Source organism: Pan paniscus, chromosome 9 (genome assembly GCF_029289425.2).
Source record: "Pan paniscus chromosome 9, NHGRI_mPanPan1-v2.0_pri, whole genome shotgun sequence".
Classification (NCBI taxonomy): domain Eukaryota; kingdom Metazoa; phylum Chordata; class Mammalia; order Primates; family Hominidae; genus Pan; species Pan paniscus.
Genome location: NC_073258.2, coordinates 16,824,235 through 16,851,636, shown reverse-complemented (window position 1 = coordinate 16,851,636; position 27,402 = coordinate 16,824,235). Strand labels below are relative to the sequence as shown.

The 27,402-nt window shown below is 39.2% G+C and overlaps 1 protein-coding gene across 3 annotated transcripts in view; it reads left to right on the top strand.

The window, feature by feature from the left end:
* COPB1 (COPI coat complex subunit beta 1) overlaps positions 1-12,848 on the top strand; it is a 42,342-nt gene extending 29,494 nt beyond the window's left edge. For all 3 annotated transcript variants that reach the window (XM_003818188.5, XM_024930672.4, XM_003818190.5), the window contains exons 15-22: positions 820-1,047; positions 1,523-1,702; positions 3,954-4,098; positions 5,328-5,447; positions 9,023-9,168; positions 10,055-10,144; positions 11,673-11,828; positions 12,477-12,848. In XM_003818188.5, the coding sequence (XP_003818236.1) occupies positions 820-1,047; positions 1,523-1,702; positions 3,954-4,098; positions 5,328-5,447; positions 9,023-9,168; positions 10,055-10,144; positions 11,673-11,828; positions 12,477-12,536 (1,125 nt within the window). In that variant the 3' untranslated portion in view covers positions 12,537-12,848. The remainder of the gene's footprint in view (positions 1-819; positions 1,048-1,522; positions 1,703-3,953; positions 4,099-5,327; positions 5,448-9,022; positions 9,169-10,054; positions 10,145-11,672; positions 11,829-12,476) is intronic.
* The last annotated feature ends 14,554 nt before the right edge of the window (positions 12,849-27,402 follow it).

The following is a 27,402-nucleotide window of genomic DNA, read 5'->3' as shown; positions in this document are numbered from 1 at the left end:
AGGTGATCACGCTTAGCAGCACAATAATTGGACAGCCTAACTTTAGGTACCTTGTGATGCAGTACAGGGTGAAATATAAAACATCACCTATCTGGTATTCTAATCAAAAGTGTGGGATATTCTATAAAACAACTGGCCTCAGTTCTTTAAAAAAGTTAGTGTGATTAAAAACAAAAAGGCAGAGAACTGGTCTAGATTAAGAGGGATAAAATGCATGAAGCTGATCCTGGATTTAAAAAATAAAACAAAAACATTTTAAGACAATTTAGGGAGATTTATTTGAATTCAGAGTATAGAAGCTGTATTTTGGGATTGTTGAATTTTTTAGGTGAGAAAATGAAATTGTGGTTTGTAGGAAACTGTTCTGACTCTTAGGAGATGAATGCTGAAGCATTTATGAGGTGAAGACTTTTTCACATGTCAGCCAAAAAAAAAAGTGTACATATACAGAATAGGTAAGCAAATGTGGCAAAATGTTAACAATTGGTAAAGTATATCATTCTTTTAACTTTTCTGTAGTTGGGATTAAAAAGGACAGCATCAGCATATGAAGTGGTTACAGAGAAGGACTGGAGCAAGGGAAAACAGTTAAAAAGCCTCTGCTGTCTCTAATTGAGGATTAATGCAGGTCTTAGAGAGTGGCAGTTAAGAGTAGAAAGGAAGGAGAAGAATGCAAAAACAGATATGGACATAAAATCCAAAGAATTTGAAATCTTATTCAGGTGAAGTGAAAATTTAGATTGTGAATTATAATGAAGTGACATGATTGCAATCTGAGAATCAAGACAATATCAGTAACCGATTTCTCTACTTTCTTAGTCTTTTGTTGCTGAGGCTATGTTGCTCATGGCTACTATCCTGCATTTGGGAAAATCCTCTCTTCCTAAGAAGCCAATTACTGATGATGATGTGGATCGAATTTCCCTGTGCCTCAAGGTCTTGTCTGAATGTTCACCTTTAATGAATGACATTTTCAATAAGGAATGCAGACAGTCCCTTTCTCACATGTTATCTGCTAAACTAGAAGAAGAGAAATTATCCCAAAAGGTAAGGTATATATGATGAGGCAACAAAAGTGTTTTGTGTCTCTCTGTGCAGTGGCTCACGCCTGTAATCCCAGCACTTTGGGAGGCTGAGGCAGGAGGACTCCTTGGGGCCAGGTGTTTGAGACCAGTGTGGGCTACATAGCAAGCCCCTGTCTCAACAAAAAAAATGAGAAAATTAGCCAGGCATGGTGGTATGTGCCTGTCATTCCAGCTACTTGGAAGGCTGAGGAGGAAGGATCGTTTGAATCTAAGAGTTCGAGGCTGCAGTGAGCTGTGATCATACCACTGCACTCCGCCTGGGCAACAGAGTAAGAGCCTGTCTCAGGAAAAAAAAAAAAAAGAAAAGAAAAGTGCTTTGTGGGTTTTCTTGTTTTGTTGATTTTTCAGTTTTCATATGTGAGGGCTGTCTCTGTCAAAAGCCTCTAAAAAACTATCTTTTCATATTAAAGAGAGACTTTGTTATATTCTCAACACAGAAAGAATCTGAAAAGAGGAATGTGACAGTACAGCCTGATGACCCCATTTCCTTCATGCAACTAACTGCTAAGAATGAAATGAACTGCAAGGAAGATCAGTTTCAGCTGAGTTTACTGGCAGCAATGGGTAACACACAGAGGAAAGAGACAGCGGATCCCCTAGCATCTAAACTTAACAAGGTAACAAAATGTCTGATAGACTCTAAATTATTTAAATTGACTCCTTAAGGAAGTTGTTAGTGCTGCTATTTTTAAAAGAAAGATAACTATTTTGTCAAGTCACTGTGATAGGTCCATTAAACCTCAGGTGAAACTCAGAAGCTGATGAAGTACCTTACTACTATATGGGATAGTACTGTAAGTCCATCAGATGGTTTAACTCGATCCAGTTGTGTCTGGAATCATAGACCAATAAATAGAAGTTGAGGGAAGGGGATCCTTAAAGGTTAGCTGAGGTTTTTAAAGGGAAGCTGAACAGGCAACAGCCCTGGCCTCTTCCCACACCTTGACCTCACCTTCTCTTATTCTCTGCTACTTTAAACAGAGCAGTTCTACTTTTGTATTCTTAATATATTGAGTTCCATATAGAATTTTATTAGGAAAATGATTCTACTCTCTTAAATATATAAATTTAAGAATCAGTAATCCCTCATCTATTAGACTGAATGAACAGTCTTACATTACTTTTGTTTAAGATAAGGTCAGTAGCAGAATTGGAATTACTAAAACAATTTCCCTCCCTTAAAATTTGGAATTGATATCAATAATATTACATTTATAAAATTTTTTTAGTTTTTTTGAATTATAGTTAAAGTTGCAAAAGATTTGCCATTTTAACCCATTTGTAAGTGTACGGTTCTGTGGCATTAATTAAATTCATATTGTTATGCAGCCATCTCCAGGACTGTTTTCATCTTGCTAAGCTGAAACTATGTCCATTAAACAATAACTCGTCATTCCTACTTCCCCTCAACCTCTACTTACCCCTAGCCACCATTCTACTTTGTGTCTCTGTGATTTTGACTATTTTAAGTACCTCACAGAAGTGGAACAATACAGTATTTTTCCTTTTGTGACTGGCATATTTCACTCAGTATAATGTCTTCAAGATTCATTCATGTTATAGCATGTATCAGAATTTCCTGCCTTATTAAGGCTGAATAATATTACATTGTAAGTATATGCCACATTTTGTTTATCCATATATCCATCCCTGGATATGTGGATTGCTTCTGCCTTTTGGTTACTGTGAAGAATGCTGCTGTTAACACAGATGTACAAATATCTGTTCAAGTCCCTGCTTTTAGTTCTTTGGGTATATATCTAGAAGCAGAATTGCTGGATCATATGATAATTGTACTTTTAATTTTTTGAGGAACCTCCACTGTGTTTTTCATGGTAGCTACACTATTTTACATTCTTACCAGCAGTGCACAAGAGTTCCAATTTCTCCATATCCTTGCCAACACTTGTTTTGTTTTTTTTTGATGATAGCCATCTTAATGGGTATGTGAAGTGGTATCTCATTGTGGTTTTGATTTGCATTTTCCTAATGATTAGTGATGATGAGTGTCTTTTCACGTGCTTATTGGCCATTTGTATATTTTCTTTGGAGAAATGTTTGTTCAAGTCCTGCGCCTATTTTTAAATTGGGTTGTTGGTTTTTTTGTTTGAATTTTAGGAGTTATTAATATTCTGGATACTAACCCCCTTATCAGATACATGATTTGCAAATATTTTCTTCCATTCTGTGAGTTGCCTTTTCATTCTGTTGATAATATTTGATGCACAAAAGTGTTTAATTTTGATGTTTAATCTATTTTTTCTTTTATTGCCTATGCTTTTGGTGACAATATTAGCTTTTTAAAGTACAGTGCTTTCAGTGTGTTTAAATTTGGAGTGGGAGGGCATTTGTAATTTTATTTTTGTGGCATTACAATCATTTCTTACTATATAATCTGTTTAGTGCCTAAGTTTGTGGAGCAAGGGCTACCACATGATTTGGATTTTATTTGGATCCTGAGTTTCATAGATCAAGTAGTGAGTTTAGATACTTACTGAGGGATTTAAATGAAAGTGTATCCAAATTTATTTAGTTGGCAAAATTGGGATAATGTTTAATGTATTTGCTAAATATATTTAACATTTTTCTACTACTGAACTTATAAGCTCAAAAATCAACATGTATAATACCTTATACTGAGTTATTGAGCTTAAAAACAAATCGATGTCTTAAACTCTAGGACCTGTTATTTCTAATATTCTGGTTTCAATTTCCATTGCTGCATTATAAAACAATTTTATTTTACCTATCTCAAAATGACTTCAAAGCAACTCTGTTAATAACCTACCAGACTTAATCATTTGGCCAGGGTATGTTTGGTGAAATTGCATCTGTCATTTGATGATGTCTTTGTTTTTGTTTTGACAGGTCACCCAATTGACAGGTTTCTCAGATCCTGTATATGCAGAAGCTTACGTTCATGTCAACCAATATGATATTGTCCTGGATGTACTTGTTGTGAACCAAACCAGTGATACTTTGCAGAATTGCACATTAGAATTAGCTACACTAGGTGAGGAAACTTACCATTCAGGAAAGAGATTGTCACATAGTAGATCTTTATGACAGATTAAGGGAGGTGCACAGGTTTCAGTATAAAAATTCTCTTGAACCTTTTCTGACATTTTGAATCAAGGCTTAGTTTTTCATTTATCATTTAGTTTCCTTAAACTCCAGTTTTCTGAACCTCTGTCATACTGAATTTTTATGCTCTTGGCACATTCAGGTGGATTCATTTAATAAACTTAATCTAGCAAATGTCAGTATTTCTAGTTATAATACGAGCTGTTTAAGTCGCAGATTGACCAGGTAGCTCACTTAGTTAATTTCTAATTGCCTCATTACAGAACTAAGTATTTTCTGAATGCATAACTGTTAGATACCACATGTGACCAAAGTAATAAATCATATTACATTTAGCAATGTGAGATGCATTTTTTTTTCTTAGTAAAGACACATGAGTCAGACTGCTTACTTCCACATCTGGTTTTGAAGTTGGAAAATATAAATTGTATATGGGAACAGTGCAGTACCCCCATCAGATTTCATATGGCTTATGCAAGTGTTAAGGAACTTCAAGATATCAAGGGGAAAACATACTTTTGCCCTGTTGTCCTCAGCATAGCTTGATGGCTGTATAAAAAACCATGTTTCTTAAGCATTTACAAGTCTTTATGCAGATTGTTTTATCTTTCTTCATAATGAAGTATATAGTTTAAGACTTAAGCTTTTTGAGAAGTTTGCATTCATTCATTGAAATAAAATGACCCCAATCTCTACAAAAAATCAAGAAAATTAGCCAGGTGTGGTGGGCCACTCCTGTAGTCCCAGCAACTCAGGAGGCTGAGGTAGGAGGATCGCTTGAGCCTGGAAGATCAGGGCTGTAATGAGCTATGATCATGCAGTTGCACTCCAGCCTAGGTAACAAAGCAAGACCCTATCTCAAAATAAATAAATGGTAGGCTCAAAGTAGCCTCCCTTCCCACAAATTAAATATGGAATTATTCTGAGATGCCTATTACCTTTTAAAAGAAAATATGCCTATTGATGGTGAATAATAAGGATGGTTAAGTGGTTTCTTTATTTTGTCCTCATTATATTTGATTCATACTCTTCTCATATTCGTCATATTCCTTATTTTCCTAGAAACTATTAAGCTGCATACATTTAAGGTTTTATGGTTAGTGTGTGTGTGTGTGTGTGTGTGTGTATTTTTAACCATATCCAAACTCTGTCTTTCAGGGGATCTGAAACTTGTGGAAAAGCCGTCTCCTTTGACTCTTGCTCCTCATGACTTCGCAAATATTAAAGCTAACGTCAAAGTAGCATCAACAGAAAATGGAATAATTTTTGGTAATATAGGTAAGGTGCTGTTTTATGGCATGTAATGTTTGGATATTTTTACTGAAGAATTTCTATAGTGAGTAGCTGGGGACATTGTATGAGGAGAGGATCTAAATCCATTTATTCATAATTTATGAGATACTCTCTATGGTACCACGCATTGAACTATGTTCTGGATGTACAGAAATGAACCAGATAGGGTCACTGTCCTCTAGAAACTGTCAGGCAAAAGGAGGAGCTAGCTAAGGCAATATATAATTGTAGTCCAGTGTGTTACAGGATGGTTTATATACCATATGCTTTGAGGTTAGGGGAAAAAAAAATGCTAACAGTGTGGAAGGCTTTATAAAGGAAGATGGTGTGTTATCAAAGGATAATATTTTACCTGAGTCATTTGTTGCTAGGTGCACAAGGGTATCTCAGACCTAGGGATTAGCTTGTATAGAGTCATTCAGTCAGTAAGCTTATTTTGTTGCAATTTCTGTCATAAGGATAGGGCTACCATGGTGAGGAACAAATGATAGATTATGGTTGAGTAAGGGAAAACAGATATATAAAATAAATATGTGCAGTATGTAATGGTAAGTACTGTGAAAAAAAAAATAAGTAAACCTGTACTAAGTAAGGTAGGAATCCATAAAGGGATTTGGTCAGTTCTCAGAGTGGTGGGGGATTGGGAGAAAAGCTTAGAAAAGGCTTCATGGAGGAGCAAGTGCTCAGTAGAAGACTACAGATAGACAAGGATGCAGTTAGAATAAATGCAAATGATTTGATACACTTGGAGTTCAGAATGGGTTGGAGGATGATGGCAGGAAAAAAATGAAGTTAGGAAGGTTTGTGGAAGCCATATTTTACTTGTCATGCTAAGGATTTCAGACTTTATCTGTGGAGAGAGGAAACATTGAGGAATTACAAATGAATGACTTATAGCATTATATCTTTTTGCGACAGTACTATAGAAGGTTGATTGGAAGAGGCAGGAAGATTAACTAGTAGAGAAGCCCAAGTGAGAGATGGCAGAGGACTTGAGCCAACACAGTAGTGGAATGGAGAGAAGGATGAATATAATGTTAAGGATATGGTTAATGATTGAAGAGGAAGTGGCTAGAGTAACCCTCAGATTTCCAGATTAGGTTTATTGGGTTGTTTATGTCATCACCATAACAGGAAATACAGGAGAGAAGAACAAACTTTAGAGAGACATAATAGGTTAAATCTTGAGCAGGTTCGGTATTAAAGTGCCTAAAGATATTCAAGGACAGTTTGATGTGAGTCTGGGACACGAACAAGAGGTCTAAACTAGAGATAGGCCGGGTGTGGTGGCTCATACCTGTAATTCCAGCACTTTGGGAGACCGAGGCGGGCAGATTACCTGAGATCAAGAGTTCTCAAGACCAGCCTGGCCAACATAGCGAAATCCTGTCTCTACTAAAAATACAAAATTAATTGGGCATAATGGCGCATGCCTGTAGTCCCAGCTAACTCGGGAGGCTGAGGCAGGAGAATAGCTTGAACCCATGAGACAGAGGTTACAGTGAGCCGGGATCGCACCACTGCGCTCCAGCCTAGACAACAGAGTGAGACTCTGTCTCAAAAATAAATAAATAAGTAAAAATAAACTAGAGATAAGTATTTGTTTAAAAGCCATAGGAATAGAAGAAATCACCCAGAGAGGGCATACAGACTAAAAAGAGGGGAGATTTGAAAACAGAATCCAAGCAAACAGCAACACTGAAAGCTTGGTCAAAGGAGAAAGAGCCTACAAGGGTATCTGAAGTGTGGTTAGAAAAGTAAGGAAAAACCTTCAGAAAGTATTTGAAGCTCCACAAGATAAAATAACTTTAGTTATTAAAGTCTGAAAGAGAGGTCTTTTGGATTTGGCTATTAGTGATTTTAAAACATTTCTTGTGGGACATCTTGGGCGTTAGTGGTGGGTTGAAGACTAAATACGATATGAAGAAATACAGGTAGTGTAGACTATTCTGAGTGTAGGATCTTGGCTTTGATAGGAATAAGAAAGGGCAGTACCAAGAAGAGAAGGCAAGAATGAGTGAGGATTTATTTTTTGAAAATAAGAGAACCTCGAGTATATTTATAGACCATAAGGGAAGAAAGTTGGTAGAGAATGGGAAAGTAAAGACATAAGGATGAAAGAGATAATGATTGGAGTGGGGTCCTGGACCAAAGCAGGAATCACAGATGGCAGGAAGTATTAATCTTGAAGAAATGAGGTAGTACTTCTCTGATACGTGTGAGAGGGAAGGATGTGAGAGCGAATTCCGAGAGAGAGAGTTGTTTTTAGATGTGGAGCTGAAAATTAAAGGAGCTTATTCTTGGTAGCCTCAGTTTTCCCTGAAAGTTGAAAGAGTGGAAGAATGTCAAGAAAAGAGCCTAGAGGCCGGGCACAGTGGCTCATGCCTGTAATCCCAGCACTTTGGGAGGCCGAGGCGGGTGGATCACGAGGTCAGGAGTTCAAGACCAGCCTGGCCAAGATGGTGAAACCACATCTCTACTAAAAATACAAAAAATTAGCCAGGCGCGGTGGCAGGCGCCTGTGGTCCCAGCTACTCAGGAGGCTGAGGAAGGAGAATCATTTGAACCCGAAGGGTGGAGGTTGCAGTGAGCTGAGATCGTGCCACTGCACTCCAGCCTGGGTGACAGAGTGAAACTCCGTCTCAAAAAGAAAAGAAAAGAAAAGAGCCTAGAAAGAGGAATGTAGGCTCCAATCAGATTATAACTCTCTACTGTGGAAGAAATGGTCATAGAAGCAAATATAGTCAGCCTTCTGTATCCGTGGGTTCCACATCCATGGATTCAACCAGCCACAAACTGAAAATATTTTAGAAAAAAAAAAAAGAATGGTTGTGTCTATACTGAACATATATAGACTTTTTTTCCATGTCATTATATCCTAAACAATACAGTATAACTATTTACATAGCATTTATGTTGTATTAGGTAGTAAGTAAGCTAGAGATGATTTAAAATATATGAGAAGATGTGTATAGGTAATGCAAATACTATGCCATTTGATATCAGGGACTTGAGCATCTGTAGATTTTGGTATCCATAGGGGGTCCTGGAAGCAATTCCCCATTAATACTGAGGGATGACTAATCTTGTATCATTAAGTAGTATGGGTCAGCAATATTTATTCAAAAGTATTAGTTAAGTACCTCCTATGGGAACATCGTCCACTTGTATATCTGCTGCAGTGCCTAGTATGCTGCAACTGCTATGTAAGTACTCACTGAATTGAATTATTTGTTTAACTACAAAAAACAAAGTGTGCCTGAGTTCGAATCCTATCCCCACCACTTATCAGTTGTGTGATCTGGAACAACTTACTTAACTTCTCTGCTTTCATTTCCTCATATGTAAGATGGAAAATAATAATACTATCAGATAGAATTGATGGGAGTATTAAACCAGTAATATTTATAAAGCATGTAGAATAGAGCTCTGTACATAATAAGTATTATATAAACAATCTTATTGTTAATAGTGTAGTTCTTTGGATATTTGGATATTAAGATTTTTTAAATTCAAGTTTACCCCAGTGATTGCGAATCTTTTTGTATATGTAATTGCAGTTTATGATGTCTCTGGAGCGGCAAGTGACAGAAATTGTGTGGTTCTCAGTGATATTCACATCGACATCATGGACTATATCCAGCCTGCAACTTGTACTGATGCAGAATTCCGTCAGATGTGGGCCGAATTTGAATGGGAAAACAAAGTTAGTCCTTGGGAGATTTTCTCATATTCCTTTATCTTTCTTCCTTTTGCCTGCTGTTGAGGAGTATGCTAATAAAATTAATCTCGCTAAAAAGTGTTTAACATGAAAAGCAAATAGTCTTTCAGTATCTGTTCTTGCAAATTAGCCTTAACTAAAAATCATGTAAGTAGTTTGGTAATTTGCTGTTATAAATTGATTAGAGTAGCAGTTCTATAGCCAATCTGATAGGTTTAGACATTATAGGTAATATTCCATCCCTTCTATGTATGACCAAGAGCTTACCATTTAATCTAGTGCCCGAAAAAGGCTTTACAAAGTTCATGGTCTTTTGAGGAACTTTGTCCCTTTGAGCCTTGACTTTTATTAGAAATATTCTATATGAGGCTGGGCACGGTAGCTCGTGCCTGTAATCCCAGCACTTTGGGAGGCTGAGGCAGGCAGATTGCTCGTGCTCAGGAGTTCTAGACCAGCCTGAGCAAAATGGTGAAACTCCATCTCTACAAAAAATACAAAAATTAGCCCGGTGTGGTAGTCCCAGCTACTCCGGAGACTGAGGTGAGAGGATCACTTGAACATGGGAGGTTGAGGCTGCAGTGAGCTGAAATGACGCACTGCACTCTAGCCTGGGTGACAGAGTGAGACCCTGTCTCAAAAAAAAAAGAAATATTCTATATGCTTCATATTGAATCTCTGTGAAGTTATCTCTATTGGGAAGTACTGATACCAACCTACAGCTTGTTGGATTTTACAGATGTTATTTAGTTTTTGGTGTCTACTCTTTCCAACCTAAACAGTTGGAACAAGTTTTTAATATGACATACTGGTGATTCACAGCTTTCTCATAGTAAGATTTATGATCTCCTTGACTTTTTTTTCCTCTCTACAGGTGACAGTTAACACCAATATGGTTGATTTAAATGACTACTTACAGCACATATTAAAGTCAACCAATATGAAATGCCTGACTCCAGAAAAGGTAAAATTTGACTAGGAAATTCAGAAATCTGATGGAATGGTAGGGTAGGTTCCTGGCCTTCCTGTATTTCCTCTAGCACATTTTTGTTATTCAATATGCAGTACCATTCTAGGCTATCTAAAAGATGTTATCCCATAGAATGTTGGAATCTGCCTACCTCTTTCTATTGGACTATACCATCCTACTTTTTCCTAGTGCAGTGACCCAACTGAATAGTCAGATTAATTTTTTTTTTGTTTTCTTTTCATTCTTCTCCCCCATTCAGCTAGAGGCACATTCTAAAGTAGTTTATGCTGCACATGGTGGTTCATTCCTGTGATCCTAGCACTTTGAGAGGCTGAGGCGGGCAGATCACTTGAGGTCAGGAGTTTGAGACCAGCCTGGCCAATATGGCGAAACCCCATCTCTACTAAAAATACAAAAATTACCCAGGTGTGGTGGCACGTGCCTGTAATCCCAGCTACTTGGGAGGTTGAGGCAGGAGAATCACCTGAACCCCAGGGGGTGGAGGTTGCAGTGAGCCGAGATCACACCACTGCATTCCAGCGTGGGTGACAGAGTGAAACTCTGTCTCAAAAAGATAAATAAATAAAATCGTTTATTTGTAATACTGGATTAGAAAATGTCCATGAGCTCTTCCGTGGGCTCTGATTGTTGGTTAAAATATATGTGCTCAAATACAGAATCGTTGTTATACTGTGACTTTTTGCTATGTTTGTGTATGTATGAAAAAAACTAGAAAGAAAGAAAAATGAAGCTGGAGCTCTAAGGAACTTTTTTCTTAATGTAAAATTTCTATAATGTTATAATATTCATTTTATAAATAAAATAATGTCTGCTACCAAACAAGTAGGTTTTAATTTATATATTAGTTTATTCAGCATATACTGAGTCCAACAAAAGTAGTCTCTTCCTTCATGGCACTTAAGGTCTGATATGGGAGGCAGTCAAGCAAGTTAAGTAAACAGAATATATAAATACAAATCGGATTAAGAACTATTTATTTAACATCAGATTTATTGAGGTATAATACACAGTAAAATTCACACTTTTTACATGTATAGTTGAGTTTTGACAAACTCATAAGATTATGTAACCACCACCCTGTATGTAAGTACTGTTTTAAGTGATAAATAACCAATGGGGCCGGGCGTGGTGGCTCACACCTGCAGTCCCAGCATTTTGGGAGGCCGAGGCGGGTGGATCACTTGAGGTCAGGAGTTCAAGACCAGCCTGGCCAACATGGTGAAACCCTGTCTCTACTAAAATTACAAAAATTAGCCAGGTGTGGTGGCGAATGCCTGTAATCCCAGCTACTTGGGAGGCTGAGGCAGGAGAATTGCCTGAACCTGGGAGGGAGGTTGCAGTGAGCCGAGATCACGCCACTGCACTCCAGCTCCAACCTGGACAACAGAGTGAGACTCTGTCTCCAAAAAAAAAAAAAAAAAAAAAGTCACCTATGCTGTTTGGTTTTGGTCTCTATGTAGGTATCTGGTAAAGTAATGAATTTATCACAAATTTTTTCCAGGCCCTTTCTGGTTACTGTGGCTTTATGGCAGCCAACCTTTATGCTCGTTCCATATTTGGTGAAGATGCACTTGCAAATGTCAGCATTGAGAAGCCAATTCACCAGGGACCAGATGCTGCTGTTACCGGCCATATAAGAATTCGTGCAAAGAGCCAGGTAACAGTTCCTTTTTTTTTGAGAGTATCTCTGGACTGACAAAGGGGGGAGGAATTTATGACTTTATTATTTCTATATGTAGTATCTTTTTAGCATTAGATGCATATACACATAAAATAATAATATTCTCTGAATAGAAGTATAACTTTTCTCATTAAAATTTCTCATCTTTTGGGCCCCTCATTCTGGGATATTTGCCTAAAACCAGATTGATTCCTATGGGGTGTTTGTGAAATGGGTTCTCTAGAATTTTTTGAAAGCCAAGGTGTAAATCTAGTGACTAATTAGCTGGGCATGGTAGCGCACACCCGGTAATCCCAGCTACTCGGGAGGCTGAGGCAGGAGAATTGCTTGAACCCGGGAGGTGGAGGTTGCAGTGAGCTGAGATTGTGCCATTTCACTCCAACCTGGGTGACAGAATGAGACTTCGTCTCAAAAAAAAAAAAAAAAAAAAAAATCTGGTGACGGCTTGAAAAATCTAGCACTAAAAGGTAATTACCAGTAAAGTATGGTAAGTCTGTTTGGTATGTCCTTGATTTTATTGTTGATAATGGTGTCATTGAATTGAATTGGGGCTTAATAATATGGAATAACCTACTGATTGTACATAGTTTAAATAATTATAAATATCTTAATTTTTCTTTACAGGGAATGGCCTTAAGTCTTGGAGATAAAATCAACTTGTCACAGAAGAAAACTAGTATATAAAAATAAACAAAAAGTCCTTGAAGCTTTACAGTTAATTTAGGTATGGGCTTACTGGACTCCAACATCTTTTGTACTCTTTCATGCTTATATAGAATCTGAGTTCATGCTGAATACTTTTCAGCCAATAATTTATAGCCTTTCCCTTAAATCAAGATTGAGTTTAAAATTATAGTTTGTCTTTTGTCTTAACAGTTCTGAATGCTGTCCTCAAAGTATATAATGTTTCATGTACCAAGACCCTTTTCACAGTACAATAAACAGATCTATTCATAAATTTTTGTTATTTTATAAATAAATGATAACATAATTTTAGTTATATGGCAATGGATTTCTTTTAGTGGGGTTATAAATTTCTATTATAAATTTAAATTACTGAGTTGTGAATATATGCAGCTTTATTAAGAGAATTTACAAATTCAATGATATAAAATAAGGCAGGCCTTGATTCACTTGGTTGTTTCTTACTTATTTAATATTCCAACATTGCTATCTCTAAAAATGCATTATCATGTTTTGAAGGGATTTGCTCTTGAATTTAGCTCCAGGGAGAAAGTATCAAAATAACTTTTTTTTTTTTTGAGATGGAGTCTGGCTCTGTCACCCAGGCTGGAGTGCAGTGGCGTGATCTTGGCTCACTGCAAGCTCCACCTCCCGGGTTTACACCATTCTCCTGCCTCGGCCTCCCAAGTAGCTGGGACTACAGGTGCCCGCCACCATGCCTGGCTAATTTTTTGTATTTTTAGTAGAGACGGGCTTTCACCATGTTGGCCAGGATGGTCTCGATCTCCTGACCTCGTGATCCGCCCGCCTCAGCCTCCCAGAGTGTTGGGATTACAGGCGTGAGCCACCGCACCCGGCCCAAAATAACTTGAGAAAACAGATCGCTCTGCAGTTTAAAGAAGTATTATGTACCCTAACTGAAATAGATATACTGTTCTTAATTATCCTGAATCATAATGAAGAGTAGATAATCCAAAATAGATTTTTTAATCATTCACATTTAGTTTGGGGTGTTCTATGTTTGTTAGGAATAAAACTGGTTCTAACCAGTTACTGAAGCTGGTACTGGGAGGATTCAACTAGAGAGGATTCAAAAAGCTGCCTTTTTCTCTGTTGCCTCTGTGCCTTACTCACTCGTCTCCTTTTCCTCACTTCAGACTAGGACTGGGTACCATCACACTGCAGTATAATTCCAAATGCATTTCCAAGCTAAGTTTCCCAGCGTCTGATTGTGCTTTCCTTTTGGCCTTTACCTTCATTGGGGGTGATTGAGGTAGTCTGATTTTTTAGCTAAGTCTAAACTTAAGGCTATTATTTGTCTACCAGCTAGGGTTCAGGCTGCATTCCCTGTGAGTCCTTAGATAAGGTCTGTGAAAGACTGAAAGCATCTCCTGTTTCATTAAGAATGAAATGATTTGTTTGGAGTATAAGGAGATTGATACCTTGTATGATGTCATAAACTGTGAAGCCACTTGCTTTTAAAAAAAAAAAGAAAAAGAAAAAAAGCCTAGATTACAGGGCATTTGAGATTCCAGAACACTGAGATCTTAGAACAAAGCCAGGGCTTATCAAATGGGAAAGATATACTGGAAATGCAGAGAAGGGATGTCGATTCAAGGGTAGAGATTTGCAATGAGAGCGAAGGAGCTGGTGCAACTTTGAATTAGATCATCATTTCCCAAACTCTGTTCTACTGAACATTAGCTTCCTTAGATGTCATTAGATATTCTGAGTGAAAAAGTAATTCCATAGTCAAGTAAGTTGGGGAAAAGCTTCAAACTGTCCTGCACTGGAGATTCACAATGTACATTAGCATACCAGAGATTCTGAGAGGAAAGCAGATTAGTTTGGTTTAACCCAGTATATCCTAACCTTACTTTACCAGGGAATCCTTTTTCCATGACCTATTGACAATATATGGGACAGGAAAAGTGACTTAGCCTGTTAATGATATTAGTGTTGTAATCACGGTTAACCAGTATCACATTTCACATCTGAAGGAATTATGCCTGTGTACATCCTAGAATATATCTCGGTTGATACTCTTAGAAAGTTGCCTGCCTGACATATTCAGGCCATTTTTGTTGGAATCAGATTGCCTCACATTGCCATTTTCTTAAATTCATAAATAAGGAGAACAAAGAAGTTAACACAATTGTCAGATACATTAAACTGTTTACTTCATTAGCATTTCATTAGCTTTGTGCATGTGATAAATGTGAACTGAATCGGATAGCAGCACATTGTTGAAAGAAGCTGTTTACACTATGCCCTGTTATTTGGGATATAATATACATTCAAAGATAGTAGCTGTTCACATTATAAGATACCATATAATTAGGACCATGATGTCTGGTAGAGAATAAACATTAAATACCAAATGAAAGCTTAATATATTAATGTATTGAATGTGGATAAACCTGTAAAGCTTACAGGAGCATTAAATGGCTTACATTGCAGTAATGTCACAACACTAGAGGGAGCTCTGTGCAGTGATTTTTTTTTTTTTTTTTTTCATTTTGCAATTAGAAGAGATTGGCACTCAGTTGTTTTATAAGAAGAAAAAGGGTCAAGTGTGGTGGCTCGTACCTATAATCCCAACACTTTGGGAGGCCAAGGCTGGAGGGTGGATTGAGGCCAGGAATTCAAAACCAACCTGGGCAACATAGACCCTGTCTCTACAAAAAAATGTTACAAATTAGCCTGGTATGGTGGCATGTGCCCGGGAAGCTGAATCGGGAGAAATTCTCGGGACCAGGAGTTCAAGGCTGCAGCGAGCTATGATTGTGCCGCTGCAGTCCATCCTGGGTGACAGGGTGAGACACCCTCTCTTTAAAAAAAAAATTTTTTTTTAAAGGAGCCTGGGCATGGTGGTTTATGCCTGTGATCCCAACACTTTCGGAGGCCAAGGTGGGAGTATCACTTGAGCCCAGAAGTTCAAGACCAGCCTGAGCAACAAAGAGATCCCCCATCAAAAAAAAAAAAAATTAAGAAAAAGCAAGATTATTTTTCCTTTTTTAAAAAACTTTTTTTTTTTTTTTTTTTTTTTTTTTTGAGACGGAGTCTGGCTCTGTCACCAGGCTGGAGTGCAGTGGCACAATCGGCTCACTGCAACCTCCAACTCCCTGGTTCAAGCAATTCTCCTGCCTCAGCCTCCTGAGTAGCTGGGACTACAGGCGTGGGCCACCATGCCCAGCTAATTTTTATCTATTTTTAGTAGAGATGGGTTTTCGCCATATTGGCCAGGATGGTCTCAGTCTCAACCTCGTGATCTGCCTACCTCAGCCTCCCAAAGTGCTGGGATTACAGGCATGAGCCACGGTGCCCGGCCTTTTTTTTTTTTTTTTTTTTTTTGGGACGGGGTCTGGCAGTGGTGCGATCTCGGCTCACTGCAACCTCCACCTCTCTCACCTCATCACCCGAGTAGCTGGGACCACAGGCACATGCCACCATGCCCAGCTAATTTAATTTTAGTATTTTTTGTAGAGACAGTTTTGCCATGTTGCCCAGGCTGGTCTCAAACTCCTGAGCTCAAGCAATCCATCCACATTGGCCTCTCAAAGTTTTGGGATTACAGGCGTGAGCCACTACACCTGGCTATTTTTCTATTAGCAAGGTAATTCATAAATGAGAACAAAGAGAAGGAAGTTAATATAGTTGGCAGATACATCAAGCTGTTTGCTTACCTCACTAATAGAAAACTTGCTTTTTCTTCTTTTAAAAACAACTTCGGCTGGGCACGATGGCTTACACCTGTAATCCCAACACTTTGGGAGGCTGAGGCAGGCAGATGGCATGAGCCTGGGGTTTAAGACCAGCCTGGGCAACATGGCAAAACCCTGTCTCTACAAAAAATAAAAAAATTAGCCGGGCATGGTGGCATGCACCTGTAGTCCTAGCTATTCAGGAGGCTGAGGTAGGAGGACTGATAAGGCCCAGGAGGTTGAGGCTGTAGTGAGCTGTGATCATGCCACTGCATTCCAGCCTGGGCAACAGAGTGAGACCCTGTCTCAGAAAAAAAAAAAAAAAAATGCCAAGGTTGACAGTGATATTTTGCTACCTGTCAGAAACTTTTCTACTTAAGTGGGAAATAATATGGGAGACAAAAACTCATTTTAGGGATATCAGAAAGGTAAGAACCAAAATATAAATATCTTTAGAAACTCAAATAATATCAGAGGTGAAATATTTGTGCTATGTATTGGGTAAACTAAGTAGTTTTATTTGTGACTTGTTCCTTCCAGGTTGATGAATGTTCCAGTCAGCTAATGTATAGCCTTTCTCTTAAATCAAGATTGAGTTTAAATTATAGCTTGTCTTTTAATAGTTCTGAATGCTGTCCTCAAAATGGTTAGGGATACCAGCCTCCTGCCTTACTTTCCTCTCCCAGATTCTCAGTACACCATCACTGTTACTGTCCCCAGCTCCATTCTCTACCTCCAGGATCTCAGGAGCCTACAGAAGTAACCAGGTATGATGCAGAAGTTCAGTTTAGAATTAGGAAAGTATGGAATCCTATCTGCTAGTTACGTGCTATGTAGTCTCAGGCAATGGTAAATAGCTAACTTAGTGCTTACTTGTGCCAGGGTATAACTGTGAGTGCTTTTTCCATGACATTTACAGTGTTCACAATGACCCTCTAAGGCAAATACTGTTAATATCATCATTTAAGGATGACGATTACAGTCTTACAACAGGTTAAGTCACTTATTCAAGGTTTAATAGTAAGAGACAAACTCAGATATAAAGCCAGGTATCTGACACTAAAGCCCTTGTAACTAGTCACACATTGCCACCACAGCCTAATAAATTGTACCTCAGTTTCCTCATTTGTAAGGTGCTTTTAAGGTGTATTTCACAGAGGTGATATGAACATGAAATGATACTTACTGTGAATATTTAACACACAGTAGACGCTCATCAGTATGTATTCATTCCATTTTTTCCCACATTGACCTTCCTTACCTTTCAGAGGAGACTGAACCCTGTTCCCATTATCTTTATACTTCCCTCAGAATTTAGGTCTTCATTTTACACTGTAAAATGTACGTTTTACACAGTAACTTACTTAAAAGAATCTTCATGTCTTGAGAATTATTCAATTGAGGTATCATTGGCCCTTGACTCTGTAACTATTTGTTGTGTAGTTTTTTTTGTTTTTGTTTTGTTTTGTTTTGTTTTTTGAGACGGAGTTTCACTCTGTTGCCCAGGCTGGAGTGCAATGGCACGATCTCAGCTCACCGCAACCTCCGCCTCGTGGGTTCAAGCGATTCTCCTACCTCAGCCTCCCGAGTAGCTGGAAGAACAGATGCCTGCCACCATACCTAGCTAATTTTTGCATTTTTAGTAGAGATGGGGTTTCTCCACATTGGTCAGGCTGGTCTCGAACTCCTAACCTCAGGTGATCCACCACCTCAGCCTCCCAAAGTGCTGGGTTTACAGGTGTGAGCCACCGCACCCAGCCTGTTGTGTAGTTTTTTAAATAAGCTCTTGGCACTTTTGCCTATCAACTATTGTTAGCTAAACGTAATTGTCATAACCCATGTTCCTCATGTGATAGATCATCTATGATGAACATACTGGCTTTGTTTGCTTTCAGAATGACAATCAGATGACTGGTTCTTTAAAATTGAGCCCAGAGATATGTGCAGCCAGGTTACAATAACAGTGTGATGTTTAGGGGTTGCTCACTATGATCAAAAGTCACTTCTAATAATCTGACCACTTCCTCTTTTATTTTCTCCATCTAGCAATGGCAGAATCTCTGAGAAGTCAGTCATGCAGTGACAAAAGAATGCAAGTGGGATTTGTGTCTTTTATCTGGGCTCTGTTTATAATTATAGGATTCTGAGAAAACTTCGCGTTGTATGTATTTTGGAATAATTGTATGTGGAATAATTGTATTAGTTAGGGTCCTCTAGAGGGACAGACTAATAGGATATATATATAAAGGGGAGTTTATAAAGTATTAACTCACACGATTACAAGGTCCCACAATAGGCTGTCTGCAAGCTGAGGAGCAAGGAAAGCCAGTCTGAGTCCCAAAACTGAAGAACTTGGAGTCTGATGTTCGAAGGCAGGAAGAGTCTAGCACTGGAGAAAGATATAGGCTGGGAGGCTAGGCCAGTCTAGTCCAGTCTTTTCTTTTCTTTTCTTTTTTTGAGATGGAGTTTTGCTCTTGTTGCCCAGGCTGGCGTGCCATTGCATGATCTCGGCTCACTGCAACCTTTGCCTCCCAGGTTCAAATGATTCTCTTGCCTCAGCCTCTGGAGTAGCTGAGATTACAGGCGCCTGCCACCAAGCCCAGCTAATTTTTTTGTATTTCCAGTAGAGATGGGGTTTCACCATGTTGGCCAGGCTGGTCTCGAACTCCTGACGTCAGGCAATCCACCTGCCTCAGCCTCCCAAAGTGCTGAGATTACAGGCGTGAGCCACCGCGCCTGGCCTCAGTCTAGTCTTTTCACGTTCTTCTGACTGCTTTATATTCTAGCCACACTGGCATCTGATTAGATGGTGCCCACCCAGATTAAGAGTGGGTCTGCCTTTCCCAGCCCACTGACTCAAATGTTAATCTCCTTTGGCAACACCCTCACAGACACACCCAGGATCAATACTTTGCATCCTTCAATCAAATTGACACTCAGTATTAACCATCGCAATTGTAAAACCAACAAAATAAACAAATGAAATGCAGCATGTTGGACTGAAAGAATCCTGAATGAATTTTTCTAAATCTATTCTCAATTCACTAAGTAGCTTTGTGAAAACAGACAGATGTCACTGGGCCTATGTTCTTATCTGTAAAATGAAACAATTCAGCTAGCTGACTTTCTGGGTTTCTGGCTTAAAAATCTATACTAAAAAGCCTTATGTTTTATTTTTGTTTTTTATGTTTTTAAAAATATCCTTATTGCCATAAACAAGGAGCAGGAAAGCCTTGTGTTTTTATAGCTACCTCTTCAACAAGCTCTGTAAATCAACTGGGATATCTCTACCTGGATGTTACCAATGGGCACATCAAAATGAAATGGAATTTATCTTGTTCCCCTAACTTGCTCCTCTACTGTGTTCTCTGGTAATTTATGCTAGAAACCCAGTAGTCATCCTTAACTCTACCCTCACACCTATATCTCATCAGACAGCAAGACTCATTTTTTTCCCTTCCTCAATATTTTTCTAATCTTCTTTCCCCACTCCACTGCCATTGTCCTGGTTTAGATTCTCGTCATCCTTAACGTGGTCTCCTACAGTAGCCTAACCATAAACTTCACATATAATTTTAAAATTAAAGCCTATGCCTTAATTTTAATCACATACAACAGTTTCTATACAATTTTTGGACCTGGTCAGACTCTTCCCTACTAATACTATTTTTGAGAGGCATACTGAAAAAAAGAAAAAGTCCAAAGATTTAATAACATTTTTAATAATAAAAATGAAAAATGATCAAGATGCTCCAAAATGAGTATTGACAAGCAATGGTGGTGTGTCTATAGTCTGTACCAGAGTACCCAGTAGATAGTAGATGCTTAATAAATGTTTGTTGAGTGACCAAATGAATAATGCATATAGTCATAAAGATAACTAGGGTGTGGACTAAATTGCACTGTGGGGATGTGCCTAGGAAAAAAATGTTAGGTGAGAAAAAGACAGCACTCTCCTACATTATGATAATGTCTCCTGCATAAGATGAATCAGGGCCGGGCGCAGTGGCTCACGCCTGTAATCCCAGCACTTTGGGAGGCCGAGGCAGGTGGATCACCTGAGGTCAGGAGTTCATGACCAGCCTGGCCAACATGGTGGAACCCTGTCTCTACTAAAAATACAAAAAAAAAAAAAATTAGCCGGGCATGGTGGTGGGCACCTGTAATCCCACTACTCGGGAGGCTGAGGCAGCAGAATAGCTTGAACCTGGGAGGCGGGGGTTGCAGTGAGCCCAGATCGTGCCATTGCACTCCAGCCTGGGCAACGGGGCAAGACTCTGTCTCAAAAGAAAAAAAAAGATGAGTCAGGATATGTTGCAGATACACGGCCTATCTCTCCAAGTGAATAGGAAATTGAAATATCACATCAGTCTTATCTCCAGTACATCTTGAAAATAAATGTTGTCTACCCCACCCACCCTGTTACTGGGTGTAGCTAAGATATTTTATTGGCTACAGTCCCTGATTCCAGCTTTTGTGATTTTTATATCTGTGATCTTGATCTCTTGGGCTTCAAAGTGGCTGAAACCTCAGCCTTTTCTGGGCATCCTCTTGTGAGTTAACAATGTATTCCCTTATAAGAGGGTGGGAACAGATTCCTACCACACAGGACTTCACCAGCCAGGGTGTAGGGAAAATGCCGATCTGGCTCAAGGAGTCTGGGAAAATTACTGACTTCTACTGAGCTATGCAAACCATTTCTGAAAGCCCAACAACATTTAAAAAGTGAATTTAATGAATTATAATCAAAATTTTCTCTTTCTACAAAGTAAGTCACACTTTTTTTTTTAAGTGATCCCTTGCTTTGAGTAAAAGTATGACTGCTTTCTGTTAGGCTAAGAGCATGTTTTTCAAACTTTCCCTGCTAGAACACTAGTATTCCACAAACTGGACAAATGTGTTCCCACAGCTAAAATCAGATAGTGATGATCTTTTTCCCAAGTTGGTAGAACACATTTTATCAATTTTATGTTTATTCTCTATAAAGATTTTTAACACTTTAATGCCTGCTACCAAACTTTAAAAGTACTGAGGAAGCATTATGGAAATATTAGTATTTGGTGGGATGAATGTTCTTGATCTAACGGCTTGTCTTTGTGGCCATATGTGCTCCTGGTGGTTTTATATTGCATACATATATTTTCAGCTAGCAAATTGTTTCTTGTTTATCAAATTGAATTTGTATTTCATGGTTGTAGCAAAGGACAATTTGGTTTCTAGGTGCCCCACTACCATCCTAGATGTTTGTATAAAACATAAAACCCAAATGCTCTTATGTAATCCATATATAGTGCTCATAAACACCGTTTACCCTAATGAAATAAGCCTTGGTAATGGAAATGTAAATCCCAGTTCAGGTAGTCCCCAGCTTATGCCTTCAATGTAAAAGAACTCTGGAAACGCCCTGGAAGAGTGCACCCTTGTTTTTGGCACTCAACCTGTATGCTTTTTCCCTCATTCCCCAAACTAAGATAAAACACAGGGACTCAGTGCTAAGGACCCTTGGGTTCTGACTGGTAATACCTGCCGTACATCTAGTGTTATGCAACATCCTGATGTTACTAAGAGTAAGATAAAGTCTGGTGAATATTTTAAGGGCACAGAAACACCTAATCAGAGCACTGCTTGAAAGTCTTAAAATAGAAAAATGTATCAATTGCTGTGAGAGCACAGAAAACTGGTGGCTATCAGAGGAGAGTCAGGTATAGTTTCATAAAGAGGTGACATTTGAATTAAGCCTTGAAAAGCATAAATTTGGCTGCTTAATGTCAAATAAGGGATGGGGGAAAAGGGGTGAAAAAACCATTCCAGCCACAAAACAGGTGGGAGAAAGTCACAGAGGTACATGACACAGAGAATTGGGTTCTATTCAACGTAGCATCTTTGGGAGGCAATACGATTAGGCTGGAGATGGCAAATTGTAAGCAGATAGTGACAAATTTGCTTTTTGTTTGTTTTTTAAGAGACAGGGTCTTGCTCTGTCACCTAGGCTGGAGTGCAGTGAGTGGCGTAACCATAGTTCACCGTAAGCTTGAACTCCTGGGCTCAAGCAATCCTCCCACCTCAGCCTCCCAAGTAGTTAGGACTAAAGCGTATGCCACCACACCGAGCTAATTTTTAAAATTCTTTCTTTTTTGTGAGATAGGGTCTTGCTGTGTTGTCCAGGCTGGTCTTAAACATCTGATCTCAACTGATTCTCCTGCTGCAGACTCCCAGAGTGCTGGGATTACAGGTGTGAGCCACTGAGCCCAGCCCAGATTTGCATTTAGGAAAAAACCTTTGGAGAATAGATTGGAAGTGTGGGAGACCAGTTAGAAGCCAACTGTAGAAGCAAAATTCAAGAGTAATTTTAAGCTGGGTGCAGTGGCTCACACCTGTAATTCCAGAACTTTAGGAAGCCAAGGTGGGAGGATTGCTTGAGCCCAGGAGTTTGAGACTGGCCTGGGCAACATAGTGAGACCCCTGTCTCTACAAAAACTAAAATAGCCCAGCATGGTGACCCAGCTACTTGGGAGGCTAAGGTGGGAGGATTGCTTGAGCCCAGGAGTTCAAGGCTGCATCGACCTATGATTGTGCCACTGCACTCCAACCTGGGTAACAGAGCGAGACCCTGTCTCTTTTTAGAAAAAAAAAAAAAAGTTATTTTGACAGAACATGATGTGGAAAGTGGGACATGGAAGGGGCAGGGAGTAAGGGACAGGTAGGAGCCTTTAAAAAAACTTAAACATGTTTTCCTAAGGGCAAATGCTACTCTGAAAAATGGGTAGGGTTATCAAATCTGCTCTTCCTCATATGTAAAACACTTCCTGTCTTAAGCCATTACTGAAATGACATGAAATTTAATCAGTAAAGGTGTGTACAGATGAGTGATGGAGTAGTTATTAATAGGGTTGTCATGGTGATCTTTATCCACAGAAATAATACCATACCATGAGGTTGAAGTATATGAAACTGCTTCTTTTATGGGTTAAAAAAAGTCAAGTATCAGCAATTTTATGTGATTCAACCTAATAGTTTGTGAATTACTTAGTTTTTCCTATTACTTCCTGCTTCCTTTTAAGCCATATTATTGCCTTTTTTTTTCTTTTTAAGATGAGCAATATATTTCATCAAGGGGATTTCCAGGAATGCTGGAGAGGCAAGTGTGGTAAATAAAAAGTATGCAGGCTCTAGAATCAAATAAACCTGGAATTTAGATTTTCCTCTGTAATTTATTAACTGTGATCTTGGGCAAATCAATCTATTTCAGCCTTATTTTTTTGTTGTGGAAAATGGAAATAAATAGTGCCTGCCTTGTAGGGTTATTAAATGAGAAAATTCATGGCTTGTTAGTGTGTGGCATATAAAAGATGAATGAAAGTCTCAGCTGTCCCCTCTCGCTTTCATTTTTCCTACTTGCTCGTTCACGAAAGGTTTGACATAAAACTCAGAATTCTCTGCTTCCTTGTGTCCCATAAAAACTGAGTTATGCCAGGGATTTTGATGTGTATAAGAAATATTCATTTAACTTCAAGCCAAAATCTTTTAGACTAAGTAGCCATTTAAACTTTTAAATATCATTCCATGGAATTACTTTAGTGTACAATTTGTATCAAGTTTTTCCAGAATGCCAGAGCCTCATCACTTTTCATGTCATTCAGGAAGTTACTCATTTAGCCCAGACTTCCAATAAGTTCATACATAGAGGCTGTGTCATATTCTTCTGGAAGTGTCATCACCATTTTTTAAAAATGTGATAACTGCTTTTTGAAAAGAAAAAAGACCATTGAAATTGTATTTATTTGCTTATATTCCTTACTTTGAATCCAACCCCAAAAGGTGAACTCATAATTGCTGACCCCTCACACTTGTAGATCCCAAAGGCACAGCTGGATTTCTGCCTTATTTTTATTCCCTGGTGGGTTTTGATTTTGCATTAATTCTCTTTTTAATTGAGCTCCTATTTTGTGCAGGCGCTCTTCATGTCACAGCATGTATATGATGAATAAGATGGACAAAATCTTTGCACACATGAGCTTACATTCCTGTGACAACAACCAAATAAGGTGTTTTCAGAGTAAGTCCTGGGAAGGAAATAAATTAGGTGAATGGAGTAGACAGTGGCTGGTAGATGGGGAGGGTAATTAAGAAAGGTTTTCAGGAATTAAAGTAGTTACAAGGACCTGAGTTGCTCTGGCCCCCAGCTCCCCTGGAGGGTTGGATTGTGTATCTAGCCACTGCCTAGGACTGCCCTTTAAATCGGAAGTATGCCAACCACATGTCTGATGTGACTGCTATTCTGACTTCATCCCTATTTTGTGGAACCTGGCTACCTTGTGCTATCTGCTTGAATTTGTCCCTGGCTGAAATCAAGCCTTGATTCTCCACTAAGTGATGGCCTTTTTAAACTTAAAAATTAGTAACTATTAATTAATGTCTGTTCACTGAAAATAGAAAATGAAGAAAGGTGAAAATAAAACATCAGAGATAAATACTGATTAACATTTTGGGATGTACTATTTCAGGTATTTTTATTCTTTTTTGAGATGGAATCTCGCTGTGTTGCTAAGGCTGGAATGCAGTGGCGTGATCTCAGCTCACTGCAACCTCCACCTCCCAGGTTTGAGTGATTCTCCTGCCTCGGCCTCCCAAGTAGCTGGGATTATAGTCATATGCCACCACATCCAGCGAATTTTTGTATTTTTAGTAGAGATGAGGTTTCACCATGTTGGCCGGCTGGTCTTGAACTCCTGGCCTCAACTGATCCATCCACCTCGGCCTCTCAGAGTGCTGGGATTAAAGGCAGAGCCACCATGCCTGGCGTATATACATATTTTAATCAAAGTATGATCATAATTTGACCTTTTTATTCAACCATATAAATCAGTTTCTGTTTCAATAAGTCAATATCTGCTTCCACATTACTTTAAATAGTTTCTGTCATGCTGATGATATATACCACAATTGATTCAACCCATTCACTGGGGACAAAAGAATAATTATGACGATCAGAGCAGTAACTAACCACTGAGCACTTAACACATGTTAGGAATGATGGTGATGTTACATACAACACTTTTTTTTTTTCTGAGATGGAGTCTCGCTCTCTCGCCCAGGCTGCCCAGATCTTGGCTCACTGCAACTTCTGCCTTCCTGGTTCAAGTGATTCTCCTGCCTTAGCCTCCCGAGTAGCTAGGATTACAGGCGCACACCACCACACCTGGCTAATTTTTGTATTTTAGTAGAGACAGGGTTTCACCATGTTGGTCAGGCTGATCTCAAACTCCTCACCTCAAGTGATCCACCCAGGCATGAGCCACCACACCCGACCTACACACATCATTTCTGAGGCAAAGAATGTTAAGTGACTTGCCTAACACCACTCAGATTGTAAGAAAAGAGTGCTGAGCAGAAATGACCTTTGCTAAACATGGAGTGTGGGCTAGGCTGCATACTAGTCTCAACAGGGAGGTAACTTTTGCTATTTCCCTTAAATCTCAAAGGTTAGAATTCTGTAGCCCTTCCCTAACTGTAGTGGGAGACAGGCCTCTCTGCATGTCTGCTCCCACCAAGACTGCACATAATGTGTACAGAAATGAGGGTACTATCAGGAAGCGGGGAAATGGATGCTAGGCAGCCAAACATTGACAGATAGTCATTATTGCCTTGCCTTAGGCTGTATTCCTGTCTCATGTTCTGGTTTTTCCCCACCCTGAGCCTCTCACCTCTTACCCTCTCTGAGGTTTAGCTTCTTCATCTGTAAAATGGATATACCATGGTTATTATTATCACAGGATATTAAATAGAAATATGGCCCACCACTGGGTAACCAAGTTTTTAGGAATGAGGTGGGTTACTGGGTCCCCACCAATGCCCTTTGAAAAAGTGTGAAGGGAACAGTCAGACTTTGGGAACCTAAGAGATTGAGGAAGAAGGAAATCAAATAGGATCTGTTTTTTCTCCAAAGTCACTGAAGGAAATAGGGGAGGAGGGGATAGGACAGAGGGACCTCTAGCAACCTCATTCAGGTGTAGAACAATCACAGTGTGTGTGACAAGTCACAATTCCTTTAAAATTAACCCTGCTGGTTTCCTGGGAGAGCTGCTCACAGTTGACCTACTGGTCTCATTGATTCCCAGATAAGGCATGGCAGTCAGCCAACAGCAGGCATCATCAGAGAACTTGGAAGAGGCTTGGAGGCAGAAACTGAAGTGTGATGCTGCATATCTGGAGGATGTGAACTGTACGTTTGCACACTGACAGTAAGTTGTTGACAGCAAATTGCGAAGAGACTAAGCAAGAATGGTGGTGTTCCCATGGCAGCTAGGCCCTTAGCAAAAGCAAAGAGAATATGCTCTGGAAGGTGTTGGGGGCGGGGGTCAAAGAGCACTGGGAAGCAGTACCTAACTGCATGTTTGTGGCCCTGGCTTCTCCTTAGATCTCTACCAGTAACTAAGGAGAGTGGAATAGCTTTCCCTTTCTCAGACTTAATCTTCAATGGCCAGTTCACATGGCATTTCCACTATAAAGTTCACTTAAGCTCTGAATTGTTCCTTTTTCTGTGCTCACACAGCATTCTCTATTCCACCATTATACCACATAGCACAACTTAGCATGGTACTTTGCCCCACCTCTAAAATGGAGTTAGTATTTGGCCTGCGTTCCTCCCAGTACTATTCCAAACTAAGTCAGGAATAAGAACATTGGTCCAAATGCTTGCATGAACTCACCGCACATTAATGATAACAATATGTGGGGACCACACTTTACAGTTTATAATGCGAATTGCACCCATTATCTCATTTGATCCTCAAAGTAACCAAATTATTAGGTTACTGTTTCACAAGTGGGAAAACTGAGCTAAGGCAAAGTAATTGGCTAAAGTTGCTTGGCTAGTAAGTGATAGATCCAGGAATGGAATCCTGACCTCTGACCAGGGCCTGTTCTCTCTCTATTACATGTTGTTACTTTTACTGCTGGAATAATCCTTCATCCATTGAAAAATAGGCAAATAAGCAAAAACCTCTCCTACAAACTTTAATTTCTTGGCAGTTTACTTTCTCTGCCTCCTGCTTAATGGAAACCTGGCTCTTTCTCAATGCCACACCTCCCTTATATCTTCTTCCAGCTTCTTTTTTTTGAGATGAAGTCTTGCTCTTGTCCCCCAGGCTGGAGTACAATGG